Source organism: Ochotona curzoniae, unplaced genomic scaffold (genome assembly GCF_017591425.1).
Source record: "Ochotona curzoniae isolate NIBS_2020 unplaced genomic scaffold, NIBS_Ocur_1.0 contig_3520, whole genome shotgun sequence".
NCBI classification, from domain to species: Eukaryota; Metazoa; Chordata; class Mammalia; order Lagomorpha; family Ochotonidae; genus Ochotona; species Ochotona curzoniae.
This window is the reverse complement of record NW_024465894.1, coordinates 11,976,810-12,000,246: the sequence shown is the minus strand read 5'-3', so window position 1 is coordinate 12,000,246 and position 23,437 is coordinate 11,976,810. Positions and strand designations below refer to the sequence as shown.

General features: G+C 54.2%; 1 protein-coding gene across 1 annotated transcript in view; it reads left to right on the top strand.

The window, feature by feature from the left end:
- CTNNBL1 (catenin beta like 1) overlaps positions 1 to 19,370 on the top strand; it is a 153,422-nt gene extending 134,052 nt beyond the window's left edge. Inside the window, exons 14-16 of the mRNA XM_040981486.1 lie at positions 11,072 to 11,209; positions 11,420 to 11,492; positions 19,183 to 19,370. Coding sequence (XP_040837420.1) covers positions 11,072 to 11,209; positions 11,420 to 11,492; positions 19,183 to 19,271 — 300 coding nt within the window. The 3' untranslated portion in view covers positions 19,272 to 19,370. The remainder of the gene's footprint in view (positions 1 to 11,071; positions 11,210 to 11,419; positions 11,493 to 19,182) is intronic.
- The last annotated feature ends 4,067 nt before the right edge of the window (positions 19,371 to 23,437 follow it).

Sequence of the window (23,437 nt, the reverse complement as noted above, 5' to 3'; positions counted from 1 at the left end):
CCAGTAGGTAAGGGCAGAGGGGCCATCTGGTACCCTGTGCCATCTAACGTGCCATAAGAGCAGAACAGGCAGTGGCCGACCAGTCTCCCAGGAGGGAGGATATGTGGTCTTGACCCCGGTTTGACCTGGGAATTTTGGATGGGTCCCCCAAGGACTCTTGTCTGAGCTTCTCAAAAATCTGATCCAAGAGCAGAGCTGTGACTGGGTGCCACAGTGACAAGGTGTGTCTTGGTACCCGTACTGGCCAGCTTCTGTAGTCCAAGGGAGGCATCTCAAGAAAGGGTAGCCGCAGAGCGTCGAGCTGGAAGGAAACCAAGTTGTTGCGAAAAACAGGCTCCCTTCTCAAGTGGGAGCTGGATACAGAGTGGGCATGCGCAGTACCTATTTGTTCCAACTGGTTGACCCTCGCCCGCTGATGCTGATGCTAAGGGAAGCGAAAGATGCTAGGTGTTGCTGCTTGAGGAGCTGTGGTGCCTACCTCCTGCATTTTTCTCCTTCTCACTTCCCACCCTGTCCCCTGGCTTTGCTGGCATCCAGGGCCTGCTCACCATCACCCCTTAATCAGAGTGTGTTCCATGTCTGCTGTCTGATGCCTGATTTGTATTCTGTCCCCTACAAGACACTCCTCAGCCTTTGGTCACATTTCAAAATGCTCCGTTTCTTGCCTTTCTCCAAGTCCGTGGGAGGCCTCATTTGCTCATGACCATGATTTGCCAGGTCACTTCATTTTCTTTCCAGCCTTCTCGTCTTAAAGAGACAGTTGAGGTCTAGAGCCTCTGAGGTACCCGTTGCAGCAGCCCCTGTCCAGGCGGGGCTGTGGGCCTCAGGCAGTAGGGGAGGACAGAGCACAGGCTCCAGCTGCTGCCTGGGCCACATTCCCCATCCCCTGCCCCATTCACAGAATCTCGTTTCCTTTGCGAACAGCAGAACAGTGGTAGTCATGGATTTCACTCTCACGATTTCCCTGTGATGTCTAAACCCAGTGAGTCCTCAGCTGTTTGTTGATTGATTGAATTGATTGGCGGGGACTTTCTGCTTTCATAGGGCGATTCTGCAGCAAGATAAAAGGCAGAGACTCCGTTTGGACGCTGGCCTTCAAACACTAGTGTGCCGCATGCACCCAGGTTTCCCACAGCCCTCCCCACTTTGTTTTGTTCTTTAATTAAGCCTGCACTGTTCATCTTTTCTTCCCTATGTTGTGATCCGTGAATGATGGACATGTAGTGGCTGGAGTCTTTCCTCTCTTATCCAAATAGTAATTAGGAACCGGTTGGAATTCCCCTAGACTTTGGTAAGGGAATGGCCATGAGGCAATTACAGCCCCAGCAGATCCACAATGGTGTCTGCTGGAGATCCCAAGGGGGGGGGGAAATGAGCACCCCAGAGGCAGGGGATCTGGGGTTCTCACCCAGGTGCTGCAGTGGAGGCGCTGCTTGTTGCATCCGCAGCGTCTCAGCTCTGAGTCGGCGTTAGCCAAGACGGTCCCTCAGGGGCCCTTGAGGTCCGCTGAACAAGCCCTGGTAACTGCTCTCTTCTGACACCAGAAAGGATTAAAGGCACAGTGAGACACTGACCCATGACTGAATGGCCTGCTGGATAGAGGAGTGTCAGGTGAGAGAGACTCCCCACACGCCAGGCAGAGTCCCTGGGCTACAGTTCCGAGCTCACTGATTGTGCACCGTCCAGCTGACTCTCTTAAGCTTTGGCTTACTGCTCTGTAAAATGGGAGGAGCAGCACTGTTGTTTGGCACAGAGTACATAAAGCACCTTGCTCAGCAAGGAAAAACTTCAGTGCTTCTAGATTTCCCTAGCTTTCTTTGAAATTCTTGCTATAACTCCATACTTGTTATTTGAGTTTGTTTGTCTGGAGGCAGAGGCAAAACACACAGGCAGAAAGAGCTCACGTTTTCTGATTTGCTCCCCCAAATGCACACAATGGCCAGGACTGGGTTGGGTCTGAAGTCAGAAGCTGGGACTTGATCCACATCTCTCATGTGGGTAACGGGCACCTAATTGCTTGAACCATCACCACTGCCCCCAGAGTAAGTCCTGGCAGAAAGCTGGGGTCAGGAACCAGAGCCAGGACTCCAACCCAGATGGAATGGTGAGACAGCACACTAGCTGCCAGGCTAGGTCTTCTCAGGTAACCATACAGAAAGCTGGGCCACTCTTAGCCACTCCTCTTTGCCAGATGCCCCAGAAGGAGCTGCCCCAGCAGAACAGAGCCTTGGTACCTCTCTTGGAGGTAAAGCTTAGATGCCCAAGTAAGTGATTACAACTTGGCATCCCAGACATCTTTGTGTGAGGCTGTGTGGTAGTTTTGGCCTGCTTCCCACAAGATTATTTGTTCCCGTCATTGGAGAGTGTATGAAATTGATTCACCCTGATGGAGAGTCAGAGCTGCAGCCGCCTCCCCCATCCTCCATCCCCCATCCCCTGCCCCAGCTTGCAGAGCTGCCTTGTGCCATGGCACTGGGACCCTGCCGTTCCCTGACAAACAGCTGTCTCCGTGATGCCAAGGCTGTTTTGCCAAGCACTGGCAAACGCTCCAAGGCCATTAGTGTTCCGCAGCCTCAGAGGCACTCAGAGAGCCAGAGTGGCAGGGGTAAGGGCATGTTCGTGAGCAGCATCTGCTGCCAGCCCTCAGGCTCCATGCCCAGTAGGTGAGGGCACCCTGAGATGTACAGTGACTTAATACAACACAACCTCCTCACCTTTGTTCGTGCCGAATAGTCTGTGTCCTCCCTGCATCTCATCTCCATCCAGTGTGAACGTCCTACACCAGTCAAAATCTCAGAACATCATTGTTGACTTGAACTAGATGCTTCTTCCTCCAGCATTTTGATAAGTCAGTGTCAGATCAAGAACAAATTAAGTGTGTGTCTCACAAACTTCCCAAGTCTACCACCAGGAAACCCTTAGGTTATGTGGCCAGATGGCGACACTCTTGCTGTCTCGGAGCCTCCACTTCCCTGTAACTTCAGACTTCCCTGGACACCGGTCAAGTGTCCAGGGTTCGCAGTTGACCAAGAGTCACTAGAGAGAGAAGATCTGATCATTAGGCAAATGTTGATCCAGCGCCTGCTCTGTGCAGGCATTGGGCCAGTGCTGGCAGCGGTTAGCACTGGAAACAACAGCGAGGAGTGGGGGTCCCAAGAGCAGGGCTGTGGCTGTCACTCCCAGAGCAAGGGACATCAGCCCAGCAGTGCCAGGGTGTTCAGCGGCCACCGCTGGTGCAGGCCCTCCCCTCCCTGCAGCTGCCTGCCAACCTGTAATTACTTTGTTCATTTGTTTACTCCCTGTCTCTGGGACCACAATCTTTCGTGTTCATCATCTTCTCGGGGCTACGTGCCCGACATTCAGTAAATGAAGAGCTACCACTCAGTAGCTAAACTCATGTGCCTCCCCGGGAGTTAAGTCAGAGGCTCACCGAGGGCTTTCCACATGGTTCCTTCACTCTTCATTCCTAGCCTGGGCTTGTCCACGAACAGCCCCATTGCAGGAAGTACTCCATTCCAGCTCAGGAGGCTCCGTAGCATAGCCGCCACAGTATTCAGTAAGGAAAACTAGCCCTACTGGAAGAGTCTACAAGTCAGACACTTTGATAACATGAGATTCCAGGGTGACAGCATGCGGGGTTGCACCCTAGGGACCCAGCTTAGCAAGATTTGACCTGAACTTTTACAGGGCAAGCATTGCTTACAGCTGTTGTATATAACCCAGGTGCTGTCTCAGCACATCTCCCCTGGCTCCCAGACAACTACATGTCCAGAAAATACCAAGGTCCCCGTGTGGAGAAGATGGCCAGACCTCTCACTGGCTTTTTGTGAGCTGTGTCAGTTTAGTGTGCCCAGCGTGCCTGGCTCCCGGCTGCCAGGAGTGAGACATAATTACATAGGTGCTGGCAGGGCTTTCAGCAAGAGGGAGGAGAGCAAGCCTGGAGAGAGGGTTTCCGTTTTTAGTTTCTGGGAAAATTGCACTCAGCAGGTTGATTCAATAAAGTGTTCCCACCACATACTTTGCACCGTAATGACTTACAAATTGCATGCTAATTTTGCCACAGTTAAATCATTCCAGGCTTTATCCTGGAAAGAAAAAGATGGACTCTGTAATGAAACAGTGTCCCCAGGACTTGACATCTTAAACTCTGCTGTTTCCCTGGCATTTGAAACTCACCTAGAGGGCTGTGGGAACAGGGGTACAGTGCGAGAATGGGCACGGGAGGCACATGACCCTCAAGTGCCAGGTGAGGGTGTGACCATTAGATCAGGGTGTGGCTACTACAAGCATGAGGCTCTGGTTGGCCCTTCAGCGAGCTGCGCCCAACGCTTCTGGGCCAGTACATTTACTGAAACACAGTAATGGTGCGGTTTCCCTCTCCTCCCTCTCTCTTTTCGACACCTGCTGTTTCCAGCAGGGACCCACCCCGCCTCCACTGCTGCCTCCCCACACTTTCCCAGCCTCTGCCACTTGCCCTCCTAGTGCAGTCTGGCCTTATTAGTAGATGGGGCCAAGCACAGGCTCTAGCCCACCCACCTCACAGGCCTGTGACCAGGACTGGTGGGAGGGGACTATGTGCCAGTACCTCCCAAAGCTCTGTAGACTCATAGTCCACGGCCACCTGCCCACCCCCCACAGGCTTTTCTGACTCACCCGGGGTCAGATCCAGCTGTTGGCCCTGGCCCAGTATAATCTCTTTCCTCACATTCACACATTTGACCATGTAGGAAGCTCTGCCACATACCTGCTGGTGGCTGCTCCCTCCACCTGTCCCCGGCCCTCTCCTCTGCACCCGTGTTCTACTCTAGGACCCTGTCACCTTACCTGGCCAGCTCATCTCCTGCCTCTCAGTTTATGCCTTCCAGTTCACTTCCAACACAGCAACCAGAGATTTTTCCAAGATGAAAATCCACTTCTGCCACTTCCCCACAATAGGGAACACAACAGGCACAGGCGTTTCCGGATGCGATCCACACCCCGTCTCTGATCTCACTGGTTTGGCCCCTGCCTGCTGCTCCTAGATGCTTCTCCAAGTCCCCCGGGATATACAGATTTTCTCCCACCCCCAACCCCACACACAGCAGCCATGCTTCCCTGAACTTGTGCTTGCTCGAGCTTCCCAGACATCGGCCCACTGCTGTTTTCTCAGCCGGGAATAGCTCCCTGTGCCGTCTCCCACGGCCCTCTCCTGCAGCCGTCTGACTGCTCTGTATCCTTTAGGGTCTTAGCTCACAGATGAGTCAGCAAACTCCCCTGAGTGTGTGCCATGGTGCCGGCATGCACTTCCTGTTTCCCTGTTCCCGCAGAACACTCTCTCTGATGCGATCTGGAGCCCTTCCATGTGCCCCAGCACACCCCCTGCAGCAAATCAGGCATTAGCCTTGAATGTGGCCTAAGGGGGGAAAATGCCATCTTTTTGCTGACACGGAGAGCCCTCTAAAACAGATTGCTTGTTTCCTTGAGCTATGGAAGTGAACACACATTCAGGGTCAGGTTTGAGTGAGCCTCAGTCCAATGTCTACCATGAGCCTGTGAGCTTAACAGAATGTCCTCCCTCTAGCCTGGGCCTCCTGGCTGGTGTGGAACTAGCAATAGATTTCACCTCCCGATGGTCTTGGGAGGAAAAGTGAGAAACCCATGATGATGGTTAGTGTGGCGCCTGTCGGAGCTCAGGGAGTCCCACTCTTGTGAATGCTGTTTTTAGCTCCAGCTCATGCCAGAATGAAGGGACTGATGACAAAGGCCTTGGACTTGGAACTCCATTTCCAATCAGGTCTCTGGTTGGAGACCTGAGAAATCTGCAGTGGTATTTGCTGCACGTATCCAGCACAGGGATGTATCAAGCAGGTGAGGCTCCTGCAGCTGCTCCATGCTGCGGATGGCGGAGAATCACCCCCACCCTCCTTCCTGTCTTGTCTCACACACTGCCCACCTCACGTGGCAATCTCTGCAACCTAGTGAGCTACATGCACTGTACTTAATTAATCCTATGTGAAGAGCTCTTTATCTCCCTACCCAAGTCTGTAAAAGGGCCCATCCAGGTGCCCACAGAGCCCTGGGGTCCATCACAGGGAAGGTCATGGGTGGACAGGGAAGTGTTCTGGCATCAGGACTGACCACCACTGCTGCTGAGGTGGTGGGGCGCCTCCAGCCCAAAGCTTTCCTCCAAGTGGCCTCAGTCCAAGTCTGTCCAATGAACTTCTGAAGAGTGTTTTTTGAGTGCACCAGGTCAAGAAGAGAGGTGAGGCCCACCCATGCCCCATCCTGCCCTGGAGCTGGCCTTGCTGACTAATGTCAGAGGACCTTCCTGTGGACCCCAGCCTGGCTGCCCTGCCCTTGGCAGCCTTGCTCAAGAGCCCCACTGGCCCTACCCAGTGGAGTGCAGACTCCTGCCCAAGCAAAGAAAACAAGGCCACAAAAGTATAAACAGTTGCCCTGCAGGCACTCGTAAGTGAGACCAGGACTGGGGTTTAACCTGTTTGCCCAGTATCCCGTCCCACTGTGTCAAAGTAGCTAGCTTGTACATTGACATGTCACAGCTGAGACTGCATCTAGTGTCTAACTTATATGCTGTTTGAGCCCCATGAGCAAGTCTCAAGGAAAGCGAGAAGGCCAGGTGCCTCTTTAGTACATGGTGTTTGTGACCTGTTAGTTTGGTATTCGTGAGCTATGGAGGCTGTGTTCTCTGTGTGAGCCAGTGGGCTATGCCTTGTTGTCTGGTCCTGGTGAGTTGGGCAACTCCATTTCTTCCCGAGTGATGCTGGCATGTAACCATCAGGGTTCTATATCAGGCTCCTCCCAGTCTTTAAGGACCTTTTGTGAGGAATAAGCTGGAGAGAAGCATGTGATGAATTTATTTTGAAAATTAGAATTACAGAATAGAGAGAGAAACAGAGTCTTCCATCTACTCGTTCACTCCCCAGATGGCCTTAACAGCCAAGGCAAGCCAGCTTAATGGCAAGAGCCAGGAGCTTCCTCCAGGTCTCCCACATGGGTGACAGGGGCCCAAACACTTGCACCATCTTCCACCATTTTTCCCAGGTCAACAGCAAAGATCTAGATTGGAAGTGGAGTAGCCAGGACTTAAACCAGCACCCATAGAGGTTTGCAGGTGCCACAGGCAGCAAATTCACCTACTATACCACAATGCTGGTCCTGTGGTGAATTTTTGTAATACTCCGAACTTTTACGTCATTTCTCCAAAGACTGAATCCTCGCAGGATGATCATGAGCCATCTTGCCATTTCCCACACCCTTCGAAGCTCTCGCTGTGTTACATTCCACTTCATCACATACAGGTGTCAAAGGAGCCATATCAAGTCCGAGTCTGCAGACCAATTTTTATCTTGCATCTTGGAAACAGAGAAAAAGGAGGCAGCAATTCATTAATCCACTTGTAGTAAATTGATGCCACCAGAACATGGCCAGACAGAGGTAGAGAATAAATGTGACGGGCCTTCTCCTTTGAAAATGGACCAAAGCTTCAGATGACACCTGCACGGGCTGTGCTCAGACTGTCTCCCTTGCTTATGTGTCATCAGCATGATAGATCATCTCCCTGCTTCTTTTATTTCCCCTTAAACACCAAGTACACATTTGTGCTCAGCTTCCCTCCCCCGAATTGGTCCGGCAGTAAATATTCCAAACCACTGAGTTGTAACGGGCCAGATAAGGGGCTGTCCTGACAGCAGGCAGCCTCGCTGTGGGCTAGTTTCTATGGCGCTTCTAAAACTGTCAGGGCAGAAACTCTGTCTTCAGAGGCCAATCTTCGTTTCATCTTCACGCGTGTCCCGCGCAGCGACGGCGACGTGCGCCTTTCCAGGAGATGAGCTATAGTCGTATCTCAGATCTGCACTTGAAAATTTCACTTTCAAATCATGTGGCTGTGTGTCTAAAAGTGGAATGTGGAACCAAACCTTGTCAGAAAAGTTCTGAGGCAAGAGGCCAAAGAGGAAGGAAAGGAGTTTGACAGGGCCTTCCTGAGCCCATGCTTTCTCCAAGACAATAGCGAGAAACTGGAGGGCGCCACATGTAACCTGGCTCTTCAAAGGCAATCAGACTACAGCGCAAAGTGTGAAGAAGGGAAGAACCACCAGGGGCACCTCTGACCTAATTAGAGAAACTTCATTTCAGCCAGCTCCCGTCTAGAGCCTCTCCTTTACTGCTGTTTGTCCTTTTGTTCCCCGACTGCTTTGAGAGGTGCAGCAATGAACAGGGTTAGCATGGGAAAATCACAGCATTGGGACCCTTAGGCTGCCTGAGCCCAATTTTTTCATCCGAAGCAGGGTAGTGTGGGAGATGGGTAAGAATGATGAGGGTGAAGGGTGCTGCTGGACGTGGTCGGTGCAGCATAAGCCCTGGATGCCATGAGGGACTCTTCCGTGGACAGGTGAAGGGCACCTTCCCAGTGCCTCCTATGATGTTTTGGATGTGATCCGCCACCAGCTGGCCCCTCCCTTTGCAACGTTCCCATCAGAGATGCTGACATTACACCGCTGCTTTCGCCACTCTGGCCAAGTTGGCTTCTCCGTGTCTATGCCCACACTGTTCTCTGCTTGCAAGGTGCCTCCAGGCCTATCAGATGCCTGCACATCCCTGCTCAGTCATCACACTTGCTCTGAGGAGCCTGACTTCCGTCCTCCTTCTCCTATCTTCCCACAGCCCCAGGGTGCTATGAGAGGTCCTTCATCACAACCATCCTTACTTGCATTGGTTAAGCTCATTATGTATGCTGTAAGCAACCTGAGTGTGTAGAACATTTTATACTTCTCTGCTGTCCCAGCAACTCACCTACTATGCCTGGCACAGTGGCATATCAGGGAGGTCTTTATAGGGTGGATGAAAGTATGAATGGATGAATGAACAAGCTCCACCTCTCCTTGCCTCATCTCTCCGTGTTCCTGTCTCCTCTTTTCCTCTTGACCTAACGTTGGCCTACACTGTTGCCCTGACCTTCCTGTGGGTTGAAGGCTGAGCCAACATGTCCATCACAGTGCTGCTTATATTTCTTTTTCCTGACGTTTATCAGTGTAGTGCTGAGCAGCCTTTGCAGTCCTTAGTCGCTCACTAGAAACCCTTGAACCTCTGCCTGCAGTTTTTCTCACCCCTATTTAGCAAATGCTTTCCAAGAGCCTACTCAGCAGCAACAGGTGCTGTGTGAGGTGCTGTCTCGGGTATTGAAATGAGAGCAGCCTGCAGCTGGATCAGCTGGTGCTGGGATGCAGGCAAAGAGCCAGGCTGTGGCAGGTATAAGATCCAAAATGTTATATCTGTTTGAGGGTTACAGGGAATATTTTGTGATCTGTGTGTAAGAGACTGAGGGTATGGGGCAGGGGTAAGGAGGCTCCAAAGAGTGAAGGCAGACTTGTCTGTGTGGACTCGTGAACGGTGGAAGGCAGGGGTCTTTTCCTAAGACCCAGGGTAACCCAGAGACTGCCCCCTTGGGGCACCCACTCTGTCATCTGTACCCTTGGAGAGCCTTGGATCCTCACCCAAGGTCACTTCTTCCCAGGACACCCTAACATTTCATCCCACCCTGGTCAACACCTGCTTTCTCGTCATTTCCCGGTATGACCTCCACAGACAGCAATCTCTTGGGTGATGAAGACCAGAGCGCACCCTCCCCCTCTCCCATCCTTCACACTCTGGGCATCATAGAAGCGTTTTCTGCGTCTGAGCAAGTTCAGAGTCCTTTTGCTTCCTCACACCCAGCTGCTGAACACCGAGGAGTCCCCGAGTGCGAAGTTATAGTGATGAGTAAATGAGACACTAAAAGAGGCCTTGCCGTCCTCGAGCCCCATGGACATCAGTCCAGTGCCCCGTGACTAGTTCATGAGCATTAACACTATTACCAGATGACCAAGGAATTTGCTACTAAATGAAGCTAGGAATGAGTGGTGGGGAGGTGCCTGGTAAGGCCAGGCCCGGCCTGGCTATGCACAGCCCTCACCATGCCTAGTGGACAAGGGCCCTTAGGAGTGAGATGAAAAGTAGCTTCTCGTTGCTGGCGGCTGGCCCCCTGGGCAATTGTGCTGCGCGTTGTCTGCGTCTCAATAGTCCCTGCAGGGTTCTTGTTGCAGATTGATGACCACAGCCTCAAGGCCCTCCAGTCTGGGAGAATGGAGAGCAGGGTCCCAAAGGCTCTGTCAGTGACAGGAGTCTGAGTCGTCAGAAGGAAGAGAGGCCGTAAAACTGCCAGCAGGATTAAGAAATGGTTGTTGTCATCAGAAACATGGGCAAACAGCACGAGGCCCCTTCCCAGTCCCCTCTCCAGAGCGTGCATGGCCCCAAACAAGAGAGGTCTTTGGTCTCCCCCTGCTGCTGCTGGAAGCTGTGCCAGGGTCTGAAGACAACAAATCCAGGCCCTGTCTTCATGGTGATCACATCTACCCTGGTGCAGTAAAGACTGCCTGGGGAGAGAGGTGACGGTCAGGGATGTCTAGCCAACACACACCCAGCTTGGAAAAAAGCAAGTGTTAGCCTTAAACAGTTGGCAGAGGCATGAAAGTAGGGGCTGCTTCAGACCAATGTGGGCTCAAGTGATGGCTCGGGGGCCCTAGAGGGAAGGCAGCAGGGAAGGCCCTGTGCCCAGGAAAAGAACTGCTCAGGAAAGGGATTCATAACCCCCTGGATTGGTGCAGAAGCTTGGGGGCATCAAAAGCATCCTCAGATGGATCAGAGGGGAGTTTTGTGTGACTCTGAAGGCTCTAGATGCCATTAAGTTGTACACCTGTAACAGGTGGGTCATATCGCAATGTATGGGAGTTGTATGGGGGCCCTTGGCTTAGGTTTTTAGCTCAGTTATGCATGTGATCTCATTTGGCACTGACTCAGCAGATGGAAGAAATGGGCTTTCACTTGACTTCCTGGGACCAGTGTAGTCCGTTAAGAGGAGCACCTGAAAGACAGCCTGTAGTAGCAAGAGGGACAGGCAGAACAAGAGGAAGAGGTTTTCTCCTGCTACTGCCATTGTCACTGTGCTTTTGTGGTGGCATGGCCAAGCCGGAGGCACATTCCCTGCTTCCCCCAGTAGATTGTGCAGGCTTGATCCCAAATGTTCCTTTGTGCCTAGGACATGGTCCGGCGTGGCGAGATCATCGACAATGACGTAGATGACGAGTTGTACCTGCGACGCCTGGATGCCGGGCTCTTTGTCCTACAGCACATCTGCTACATCATGGCTGAGATCTGCAATGCCAACGTCCCCCAGGTAGGAGGGGCTTCCCTTGCACAGGCCACACCCTCCCTGCCTTCCTTCGCTGCACCTGCTCTGGTGCAGGCTCTGCATGGGAGGCAGGGATAGAGCTCCCCCTGTGGGACTTCTTTTCTAGGTCCAGGATGGGACCAAGATGCTATGTTCTGGTGTCTGTTGAGATAAACAATCTCTTTCCCTTCCCTCCCTGCTCTGTCCCTCCCTCAGATCCGCCAGAGGGTCCACCAGATCCTAAACATGCGAGGGAGCTCCATCAAGATTGTCAGGCACATCATCAAGGGTGAGTTGAGAGACCTTATGCCTGGGGCTCTGGGGACTTGTGCAGGGCTGAGCTTCCACTATCAGGATCCCTGGGGTTTGATGCCCAGGGTTCACTGTGCTGCAGACTTAGCTGCTGTCACTTCACTGTGTGTCCGGGTCCTCTTTGTTAGATCTGCCTCACCAGTTCCAGAACCTAAACACCCAGCCAACAGAAGCTCTGGGACTCAGGGAGATTTGTTATTTTTTTTTTTTAAAAAGGCATAGCAAGTGCTCCAATTCCAAACCTGTGTAAAGTGGAAGAAAATTGCTTGCTTTGGGAAAGCAGAAATGTGATGAGCAGTAGCTGGGACTGTACAAGACAGAAAGTGGTGAACTGGAGACAGGATAGTGCAGGCAGCCCTGGAAGTAGCCTCAGCGGCGTGCTGACCCAGGAGGAGGGGCTTCAGGTATTACGGGAGGTACTGTCTACAGGGTTGTGTCTTGTGCTCACTTGCTGAGGGTCCACCTGACCCAGCTGGAGTGGCTCTGGAGAGACCTCCAGTGAGCAAGCCTCAGGGACTTTTTGGGAAGCACAGACCAGCACACAAGATGAGCTGGGCCCGTGTTGAACTTTCCCATCCTGGGAGTGCCAGAATTCCGGTGGGCTGGGTGGCCAAACACACAGACCCGTTTTTCTGTCTCCAGCCCTTGCTGTGTCCGTTTCTGAGATGGAGGGTGGGGGCTGAAGGGCTCAGAGGAGAGCAGCTGCAATGAAGGCAGAGAAATGCCAGGGTCCAGCACTGACTCCAGCAAGATCCCACTCGCTCTGTGGCCCCACAAAACAGGCAGGAGGTTTACTGAGACCATGGCTAGGAGAGGCCCACCCTTAGCAAGTCCTCATTGAGTGTTAGTTGGGATGAGCAGTGTGAAGACAAGGGTGGCCTGGCTGCCATCCTGTGGGATGCTGGAGAGAGTGGGACCAGGGCAGTTCAGAGAAGGGACAGTGTGAGTAAAGGTATTACAAGTGACTCCCCCACCACCCCCTGCCAACCCCAGCAGCCAGGAACTATACTGTGCACTCTCACTCTAGATGGGCACTGCAGCCTTGGCATCCCTTCCAGAGAGCAGGGAGGGGTGAGGGTACCTGTGGGCAAGCTCCTACCAGCCCTGGACATCCCTGCCCCTTCCCAGTGTTGCACTCGCATGAATCACTGCCCAGCGACCTTCCGCCCCCTCCCCAAGGAGTGCCAGGCAGTGCCAGCCTCCAAACAGCATTTACTTTTTCCACCCACGTGTTCAATTAGAACTTGCCATGGCTTTCAGCTCCACTGCCTCACTTTTGTCCCTGTACCTCCATTGCTGTAATCAAAACAGAGTTCTCCCGCGAGGGAAGTGGTTTCCAGAGGCGCTGTCACATCGTAGGTGGATGTTTTTCTCCCTCAAACCCCAGCTCGTATGCCTTCGGTGATTGTGGATTTTCCCTGGTTGTGAACCCGCCTGTGTCTCCCTCCAGTCCTGCTTGATTCCCCAGTGCCTGTCCAGACACTGGGCGCCCAGTGGGTGCTGAATTGGTGCTGGCTGCTTGAGAGGACGAGAGCAAATTGACAACAGCACTGACCGCCCTCACCCCCTCTGCCCCTCCCGACACCAGCTCCACATAGACCCTCAGGGGGTCATTTCTCTCCTGGTCACCATTCTCAGCCAGGCCCACCAACCCCACCTCCCAACTCCACCTCACATCCATCTTCTTCCCCCATCTGCTGTTTCATAACCCCTGTTGATTGCCTTGCAAGCCCTTATTGCGATCTGTAATTGTTTTTATTTATGCGCTTGTTTACTCCTTTTCTATGTCTGATACATTAAAATGGAAGCTGCATGGTTTGGGGACAATGTCTGCCTTGGTCCCCATGTCTACCTGGTGGAGCAAGGCCAGGCTTCCAATGGGAACCCAATAAATATTTCAGACAGTGTAGAGTTAAACATTGCTCTCATAGTATTCAACTTGGCAGCCACCTACTGAGCTCATGGTACTGAGGACAGAGCGGCACAGCCCCTGCCCTCATGCACGTAGTAGTCTTCTAGGGGATACGGATGTGGAAATGACAGCGTAGGAAAGCGCCCACCCCAGGACTCGCTGCCCCCTGGGAGGAGCTCCTAGCCTTGGAGGGAGAGAGACCTGAGACCATCCATCCACAGATGATAAGTGCCACCTTGTCTGGGAGCCTTGGTCCCCAACTCCGGCTCTGTTGAGAGAATGTGGGGTGTCCCCGCCGCAGGGCAGGCCAGGGTGCTGGCTAAGTGCTAGCAGAGTGTTGCTAGATAGGGTTCAGGCATTTGGGGTACATGTCCCTTTGTTAGCAGCTCCTCGAGATGGGGAACAAGAAAATTATGGGGTGTAAGGCTTCATCAGCGTGGAGAGGAGAGTGAAGGCTGAGAAAATGGGTGTCACCACTGACATCAGGGATGTCCCAGCATGGACCAGGAAAACACATCCTGTCCAGATGGAGGCCCCAGAAAGACTGTCCCTATGTGCTGGCCACCACTCAGGCAGGGAGGCCCCTACAGCCACCCCTGTGAACAGCCCCCACAGTGAGGACCCTAGGAGGCCTCTGGGGATGGAGGGACCCTTCTACTCAGCCCTCCTCCTAGAAGGTGGCCTGCTCCCTTCTTCAAAATACTGGGGATGGGGGGAAGCCTCGCATGCCAACCAGTTCCCTAGTCTGTCCCCTTTGATTTTAATTTTGTTTTTTGGTTTAGTTTGGTTCCTTTTTTTTTTTTTTTTTTTACATACTAATTAGATGCAGACTTTTTTTCTTTGATTTTTATGGCCTACATATTTCCTAAGTTTTGCTGGCAGGATGACAGCTGATGGGTCCCTCGAGGTCTCAGGAAAACGCTGATGAGGCCAGCCCAGCAGGGGACTCGCCCGTTATTCTTCAGGCCCCTGTCTCAGGATTTGCCTCCCTCCTTTTTGTTGAGGGTGCCAAGAGAGCTGGGAATAATTGATGGCTCATTAAAGTCCCTCCTCCTGCAGACTGCTTACTCGGTGTTCCAAAGTCCAGCTTCCCCCAGAACAGGCAGTCACCCAGCCTGCAGCTGTGCGCACCTCTTAGGGGACAGAGGGCTAAGGACCCAGGGCACCACATGGAGGGGGCAGACCACATGCTCTGCAGGGACGGCAGCCATCCCCTGCCTTGTATCAGGGCATGCTTCTGTTAATCGGGGCTGAGTGCTGGCTGGTGTTCCAGGCATCTTCATGCTGGTTCCGAAAACCCAGGCGCCCAGTGGGTACCACAGTAATGCATGGAACGTGTCCTTTGTGCCAGGCTCTGAGACTTGCTGAGGTGACAGCAAGTTGTGTAAGTGACTGATGGAGTTGGAAACCAGATGCAAACTCCTGAGAATTCTGAGACACGCTTAGGCCCCCTACCCCCAGAGGCACCTGCAGTCCTCTCTCGTGCCCCAAGGCAGTGGGAAGGCAGCATCAGGCGGGTGGTGTGCAACGGAAGGAAGGGGAGACAGTGAGTTCTAGGATGCGAAGGGTCCTGAAGGGTTGGGGAGGCTGCACGGAGATGCAGCTTGTTTTTTCACTTTTCAAAATGGTGGTAAAATATACCCAACAGGAAACACAGTTCAGCCATCACAACTTCCCCACTATTCCCCAACCCAAAGCTGCAGGCCCACACCCGGTAAACCCTTGCTTCCCAGCAGCCTCCATTCCACCTCCCATCTCCTTAGCCTCGATGATGGAGTGAGGAGGAGAGGCTTCTGGGAAGCATGTGGGGACTGCCCTCGGCCGGTGAGAGTATCCTCCCTGGGTGCAAGATGGCAGAGGCATTGTGACCCAGGAATGCCTCTCGGTGTACAAAATCAACTGGGGATTTACAGGCAGAGCTCCGGTGACTCCCAAATGTTCTGGTCCATGGAGAAAGTTGTCAGAAAACCCCCTCAGAGGCCAGGGAGCCCCCCAAGGCTGTCCGAGAAGGAGCATAGGAGATTCCGGGCCCAGAGCTCTTCCTGTGGGTGAAGGGGCTCCCAGACCTTGCATGTCCCTGGATGTTTATGGCTTGGAACCCCCTCTCAGAAGCTCAGTAAACATGTTTCCGTACTAACATGGGCTCAGTGACCCAGACTTTACCTCTGTGAGTCCAGAGCTTTAGAAGCTGATAGAATAACATCTTGCTATGTGCCCTTATTTAATATTTTATTTTTTGAAGATGTATTTATTGATATATTTATTGGTGTAACTGAAAGTCAGAGTTACAGGGAGAGATAACAGAGACAGATCTTCCATCCACTGGTTCACTGCCCAGGTGGCCACAGCAGCTAGGGCTGGGCCAGGCCAACAAGAGTCAAGCGCTTCATCCTATGTGGAGGAGCTCATAGGCCATCTTGTACTGCTCTTCCCCAGTCCATTAGCAGGGAGCTGGATTGGAAGTGGAATAGCCAGAAGTCATGCCCTAGGGGATGCCAGAATTGCAGACAGTGGCTTTACTCACTGTGCCACAACACTGGCCCTAGGATTTCTTTTGATGACATGTCAGTGTGTGTGTATGAGAGACTTGGACCTGACCATTATCACTGTGGCCCCTGAGTGTTTGGAGTCAGGAAAGAGAAGGCTGTGTGTTAGCACTGTGGCCAGCTGCCTCCATGGGCTTGGGACCATTATAGGGACACTCTGGGTTTCAGCAAGGCTCAGGATCATTGACCCCCATCGCCCAAGAGGGCGACCCTGAATCCTTGCCAAGGATAGCATGGTGCTGGGCATAAAGTGCTTACATGGTGCCTAGCCCTAGTAGGTGCTTGGTAACTGCTCTCCATCCTGGCTGTTGTACTTAGTGCTTGCGCTAACCCAGAAATAAGTACAGTGGAGATGCAGCACTCTACATTAACTCTGGACCCCTGTGACTGGCCCAGGACCCAGCACCCAGGCCGAACACCTAAGGGCCCTGAAGGGCCCATGGTATTGGTGTTGTGACCGGCCCTGTTAGCATCATGAGTGAAGGGTGGGGCCTGACTCCTTCAGGTGGGTTTCATTTGAGTGGCACCTTGGGTGACTTTGTGGCCTGCAGCCCAGCCAAGTGTTCTCCTAGAGATGCAGCCTTTAGTCTCCAAGTTCACTGTCGCCATCATTAAGGAATCTGTTCAGCCTCCCCGGCCACAGTCTCGTGGTCTCCTGTGCATCTCCAGGGTCTGCAGAGAAATGCCCGTGCTCCTCTAACCCTGCCCCTCAGCCTCCCGTATTTGTTAAAGGGTGAGCGTTCAGGGCTTCAGGGCTGGGGGTCTGAACTTGGCAGAGGACGCTCGTCCAAGTCCCTGTCCTGGAAAGGCAGCCTCGACACCACCACTGCCACCCCCCAACATAAACAGAACAGCTTGTATGCCGTGTCTGAACAGTAAAACTGCTGTCTAAAGTTTGCTTTAATATTTATGTGTTCAGCACTGCCGCCTGGGCTCAAGCTCCATCAAAGCTTTTATTGTGAGAGTGTTTGGAAATTCAGGCGACGGAGAGGAGGGAACTGCTGTGTGCGCCATCACCCTCTCTCCAAAGCCCCCTAGCCTCTCCCCCATTCCACCCCACCCCACCATCTTTCTCCTCCGCTGCCCCTCTCCCCCACCCCTCCATCCAGCCTCTGCTTCTGCACTCTCTTCCTCTCTGCCAAGAGAACTCTTTCCCAAGCCCTCTGAGAGGACTGTGTTCAATATTTATAAGCCACGGCTGGGCTGCACTAACCAGCAGTAGCTGGCGCCACAAGACTTGCTCCGCCAGACATGGAGTACGTCGGGGTAGGACTGGAGGCGGGGGGACCACAGTGCACTGTTCATAGAATGCAGATGGCAGTGGAAGAGCATGAGGCCCCATCACCGGAGCTCTCTGTAAGCCCACCTCTGTGGTGCACTGGGCGTGCCAGTCAATCTTCTGGCCCGTTGGGGTTGTGGTGCCAGCTCTGATGTCACTGGAGATAAGTGAGTGGCCCCACCCATCCTCCATACACGTGTCTGTCCTGGCCACAGAGGCCTTCCCCCCGACAGCCTCCTCTTTTGCAAGGTCTTGTTCCTCTGCAGGCCTGGGCAATTTCCCCCAAGGAGGGATGGATGATACCGGGTAAGAATGACACCATGGCTGACCTGTCCCGCCCCAAGGACTAGTCAGCTGCCCATTTTTCCCATTCACATGTGCTCTGATGTCTGAATTCCCACCTTCATGAACTGCTCTACTTCCCTGTCAGCCTCCTCTTCTTCATCCGTGAGCGGGGCGGGGATGTGTGTGGCCACGTGATTGTGTGAGAAGGCACAGAGTTCTGGCTGGCAGTGCCTGTAGCCTGGAGAGTAAGCTCCTCCCTGGGGTCATATCCACACTCTCTGTGCGTGGAAACCAGGCCTTCTGTCCAAAGAACCAGTCACCCAACTTTGTGGTGTCTCCCCAGCAGACACATGCCCAGCAGTGGGTGCCCGTGTACTATGGTGGCTGCATGAGCCCTAAGGCCTTGGCTAGCTGACTGGGCAACAGGATCAATACAGAATTGTGTGTCCCTGGGAAATAATGAGGTCTCTCCAAGGACTGTGTGCCTCAAAGGATGGTCCTGGGTCTCTGCTCCCTCCCTACTATCTCAAGAAGATAGTAGCAGGGTTGGGTATTGGTTCCATGCGTTAAGACCCTGGGCTTCTCAGCCATGCCTCCAGGGTTATTCCGTGTCTAGTGGCCGCTTTCCCTCTCCTGGGGCAGCAGCACGTCACTCGCATGTGAGTGAGAGTTGGCACTACGCACAGCTCCTGGTCCCCGCACATGGGGCTCCCTGCAAGGGCTGTCGCGGGAGGCTGTCCCCGGCTGTCGCGTTGGAGGTGATGGATGGGCCCAGCTGAAGAAAGGAAGGTTTCTGGGGGAGATGCACAGCTGGCACACGCGTACGTCTCCCATCCCATTTCCAGCTCACATTCAGAATGATAGAGTGAAAGAAGAAAGAGCAAGAACGGACAGGGGCAAGATGGTGTCCCCAGCCCTGGGATTGAGGGGTGCACAGCTCCTTCTCCCTCCTGCCCCTACCACAGCCCCTCTTCTGGGCTGGGTTTGCACACATCCTCAAGTAACCAAGAACTTCCCACCCAAGCAAGACTTCTTCCCGTCTGTGCCCCAGGGAGAGTTCAAGGCCTAGAAGTGGCGACAACAGCCGTCCAGCCAGCCATCCACTCCCTGGCCCACTCCCCATGTTGCACTGCCAAGCTGGCAGCCTGCCGGACTCCATTGGGAATTCCCTAAGAATAGGGCCAAACTCAGCCTCCAGCCAGCTCTCAGGCAGGTGGAGACTGGCCAGAGCCTTTCTCACCAACATCTCACAAGACAGCCTTGCACATTGTCGTGGGGACTCTACCATCCTGGAGCTGAGAAAGGCAGGTTGGAGGTCCCCCTCCCCCATATGGGTGGCAGCAGAGACCATCAGAGGGCATCAGACCCACTCTCTGTGAATCACTGGCCCAGTAGAAGGAGGCCTGCCCAGGGGGATCTACTTAGTGCCTGCCTGCTGCGGTAACAAAAGACCCCATGCCTCCAAGTGCTGCAGGCCAGGATGCCCAGCATCACTACGGCCTGCGAGGCCCTGTGTGGTCTGGACCACGGAGCGCTGCAGCAGCATGCACCTTACTGGGGCTGGGCATGGGAAGAGCCTGAAGTGGCCCAGCCCCAGGGAACCCGTGCCTCCAACACAGCCTAACCCTGTCCTTCTCCCCCACAGAGTACGCGGAGAACATCGGCGACGGTAGGAGCTCCGAGTTCCGCGAGAGCGAGCAGAAGCGCATCCTGGGCTTGCTGGAGAACTTCTAGAGCCGGGGAACTGCCCCTGCTGGCAGCCCCGGCTGCCCTCCCCAGAGCCAGTTTTCCCCCAGTGTCCTTGGCTTTTGGACAGAATAAAGCTAGTTTTGGAATCCCTGGCCTGGCATCCTTGGTCACAGAGCCCCATACCCCTGTGACAGGGCTTGGGGTTCACCCACGTAGGCCTGTGGTGGGCTTGTCACAGCTGAGGTTTAGTTCGCGCTTCAATGACAGCGACAGGGCCTGTGAATCAGTCAGGTGCTCAAGCCCTGCAGCGCTTGTTACCCTCAATTTCTAGAAGAGTCAGCAGAGGCCACAGAGTGGCAGAGCCTGGGTTCAAAGCCAGGGCTGTGCTGGGCACTCCTGCTGCGCCGAACTGCCTTCTGTGTGGGGCACAGCGGCAATCACCATACCAGGCTCCCACCTCCCACCCACCCCCCTGTCCGTCAATGGCTTGATGGATTCACAAAGCACAGAGCATGCAGTGTCGTGGACTTCTGAGCTAAGACTGGAACTCTTAGACTTTACTGGTTCCCAGGAAGCTAATGCAGACAGAAGTTCATGACTGAGCACGAACCTGAGCCGTGCAGTGTCCCTGTTCAGTTTCGACCCCCGAGGCCCCCCTCCGTCTCTGGAGGCAAAGCCCTGCCTGACTGTTCTCGGTGCGGTCTTACTGAAGCCCAGCCTCCTCACAAGCCAGCACAGGAGGACAGGGTGCAGACAGTTCCAGGCCATGCAAGCCCTTACCACCAAGGTTGCTCCTCTTGGGGACTCAGCTGTCATTTTTCCAATGAGGAAGGGGTGGCTGGGGATGACTTGGTGGCTGTCAGTGCTCTGAGGACTTAGCTCCAGCAGCAGAGCACGGAGCAGAGAGAAGAGAGCAGCCCCTGTTCTTCGAACATCCTGCTCCCCAAAGCTGCCAAGGACGCTTCTGTACAAGTGATTGCCCACCTCACCCTCCCTGAGGCACGGGCCTAGCTGTGGTGTCTGCTCACTATGGTGCTGTCTACCTCCCATGGTGCCCCACCCCTCTGGGTGGACTTTCTAGCCTCCCACTGAAGACTACCCCTCTACCATGTCCCATGACCCCAGACTTAACCCTCAATGATACACAAGCTCTACCTCGTGACCTTTCCCCAGAGCTGAGTGGCACCAGAGCATCGTACCCAGAAGGGCAGGATTCCTTTCTCTCTGAAACTCAGCAAGCAGACAGCCCCTCAGCAGTGCCGGCCAGCATTGCTTCCCCTGACTCCACTCCCCACTTGCTGCTCTGCTCACAGTGGCCCGCACGCCTGAATTCCAGGCCGTGTCTAATTTAGAGAGATTTGCATGCAGGCTGCGCGCCTGCTGTATCTGGGGGGAAATGCATTGTCAGGGAAGCTGCAAGGCGTCCTTCAGTCCCCACCGTGGCACCCGTGCCAGGTGGCATCTTCTGCCGTTACAGGGAGTGCCAATTTAGTGTCAACGGGGAGACAGACTCGCTTCCTGAAGGCAGGGCTTCTTGATTAGACTCTCTTCCCCAACAGTGGTGCTAAGAACAGAACCCCATTTTCCTAGCTGTCTCGTTCTGTGGCACACACGGGAAGTGGCTGGCCTCACAGCAGTGGGTCTTCGTTATCTGGGCCAGCGAAAATGGCGTGTTCCTGCAATCACCTTTCTCTTGATTACGTAGCGTGTGCTCTTAGAAAAAGCTCCAGTAGGCACATACAGGTGGAGGACGGTACACAAACCCTCCGTCCACCAGCATCCCTCCTCCCTAAAGGAGCCATCGCTAATGAGCTGAAGCAAGAGTCGCAGGTGTGCTCGGGGCGGGGGTGGTGGAAATTTTGTATTAAGACAGGTGCCCTCTGGTCTGCACCCTGCATCTCCCTCTGAATCGTCCAAGCACACGGCACGGCCCCCAGTGCTTCTGACACCTGAGCTGTATCGTAAGACTGCCCTACAAGGTGGTGAATCGCACAAACGGGCACTGAGGCGGCTCCCCCATCACGGGCCATCACAAGGCTGTCACGCACATTAGTTCACACTCCTGTGAGCTGCAGTTCTAAGCAGAGCAGCTGAGCCATACAGCAGCTGCCTTTCTCATTGACATACATGTGGCCACGCTGCCCCCTGTCCATCGTCGGCAAACCCAGTGTCACTGCCCAGAGGGAAGGCCCGAGCTCCAGCCTCTGCAGGTGAGCAGATGTGTCCGCTCAGTCACGCCTCTGTGTCTCCCAGGGAGTGAGGGAAGAAGGCAGTGTGGGCGTACAGAGCTTGCCATCCAAACAGCCAAGGGCTGTGCCTGTTTAACCCCCATTCCTGAAGTGTGAGTGATCGCATCGGTCACCCACCCATTTCACAGATGGAGACAGTCCGTAGTTTACAGAGTGACACAGCTAGGAGGAGGGGCACTTGAACAAGCCCTGCTGCTTAACCTACACTATTCCCTACCTCCCTCCCTACCAGCACAAGGGGCTTGGCTGCAGCCAGGGAAATGGGAATAGAACATGCTGGAAGCAGAATGAGGTCATGAGGCCTTTCTGCAACCTGCCGATCACAGCCCCCAGGGATCGACTCCCAGGATGGCAGGCAGCCCCACCCAGGAAATCCCAGGATGCATGGGTGGCAGGGACCTGACTACTTGGGCCATCCCCTGCTGCCTTCCAGGGTACACATGAGCAGGAGCTGGACTGTGAGTGAAGGCAGGACCATAGTCCAGGCACCCCGGTGTGGCTGCAACAACCTGAGGACATCTTCAGCACTGCGTCACAGTACCTGTCCCAGCATGGAGGCACGGAGAGCCTGGGCCGACGGGGAATCAGGTGCAAGAAGGGAGAGCGGGCTGGGGACCAGGGACTCCCCGCACTGTGCTGGAGTTTAAGGGACCCGACCTGAAACCCCACCCCAGCTCTAAGGACTGGGAGAACCTTGCTGGCCCAGCAGGAGTCAGGTGGTGCCGGGAGACTGCAGCCCAGTATATAAATATCTTTAATGAATAAATAGAAGTGCTTTTAGGGCTAGCAGAGTCATATCATTTCCACCTGCCATAAAATTTCATTAGAAGCAAGCGCTGCAGGGGAGAGGAACGGCGGCAATAAATCTGCACACCCACCCTCAGCCCTGCCTCCACCATGGGCAGCCTCAGCCCTACTCCTGGGAGAGCCCAGGCCCAGGGCAGTCCTTTACCTGACCCCCACGCCTTCCAGGAGACAGCAGTGGCCAAGAATGGGGCCCAGGGGAGTCCTCCGCACTGAAAACCAGGGGCCTCAGTCTCCTGGACTGAGAAATGGGCAAGCACCGCAGACCCTGTCCCAGCCGAGGTAGAGGGAGAACTGGGCAGACAAGCTGCTCAGAGCATCTGATTTTTCAAGGGAGAAACCAGGGGTTCCTAGAGAGCGGATGACTGACCTCAGACCACCCGCGATGGGGACTTCAGCCCTTCTTAAGTGTCAGTGTGACGGCTGAATCCCTTAAGCACTGACTGGATGCCTGGCTTGTCTCATCCTCTCCACAGGCCCCACCTTGTGGAATCCTGAGTGTCCCAGTCCATTTTACACAAGAGAGTCCCAAAGCACGGAGAGAGAGAGAAGAAGGATCCAGCCACCTGTCATTTAGGGGCAGTCTCCACACTGGTGGCAGCTGCCTGCTGGTTTTCTCAGGCATGGTGGAGCCAGCGGTGTGTTCTTTTGACTTCAGGGGGTCCCCCAGCAGTCCTCTTGGGTGCAGGCCGCTAGAAGCAAGCACTGCTGTCCCTGGTCCTTTCCAGCATCCCTGGAGCACAGTCCAAGGTCACCCTGTTCAGCCCTGTGTTGTCACATCAGAATTGCAGTGCAAAGAAATCGAGGGATTTGCCCAAGGTCACACACCTGTGCCACTGGATTCCGAGAATAGGTCCCTCCCAGACATACGTGCCGCCCCTACTCCAGGGTGCAGGCCGGGAAGCCTGGCCAAATGGTCAGACCCAGCTGGTAGTGTAGCTGAGCCCATGGTAATCAGCTCAGCTCGTTAAGTAGCCATGACAGGACATGGCCTAGGCCAGCTGCCTTCCCACCCTACCCCGCTTCAGCCCTCCTGGGAGCAAGCCACAGATTAGGGCTCCTGCGGTAGCTGCCGCAAGCAAAAGCCTCCCTGTAACTCGGGGAGATTAACAGATGCACAGGGCTGGCTTCACCAACCAGCCAGGGAACCCAACTGCT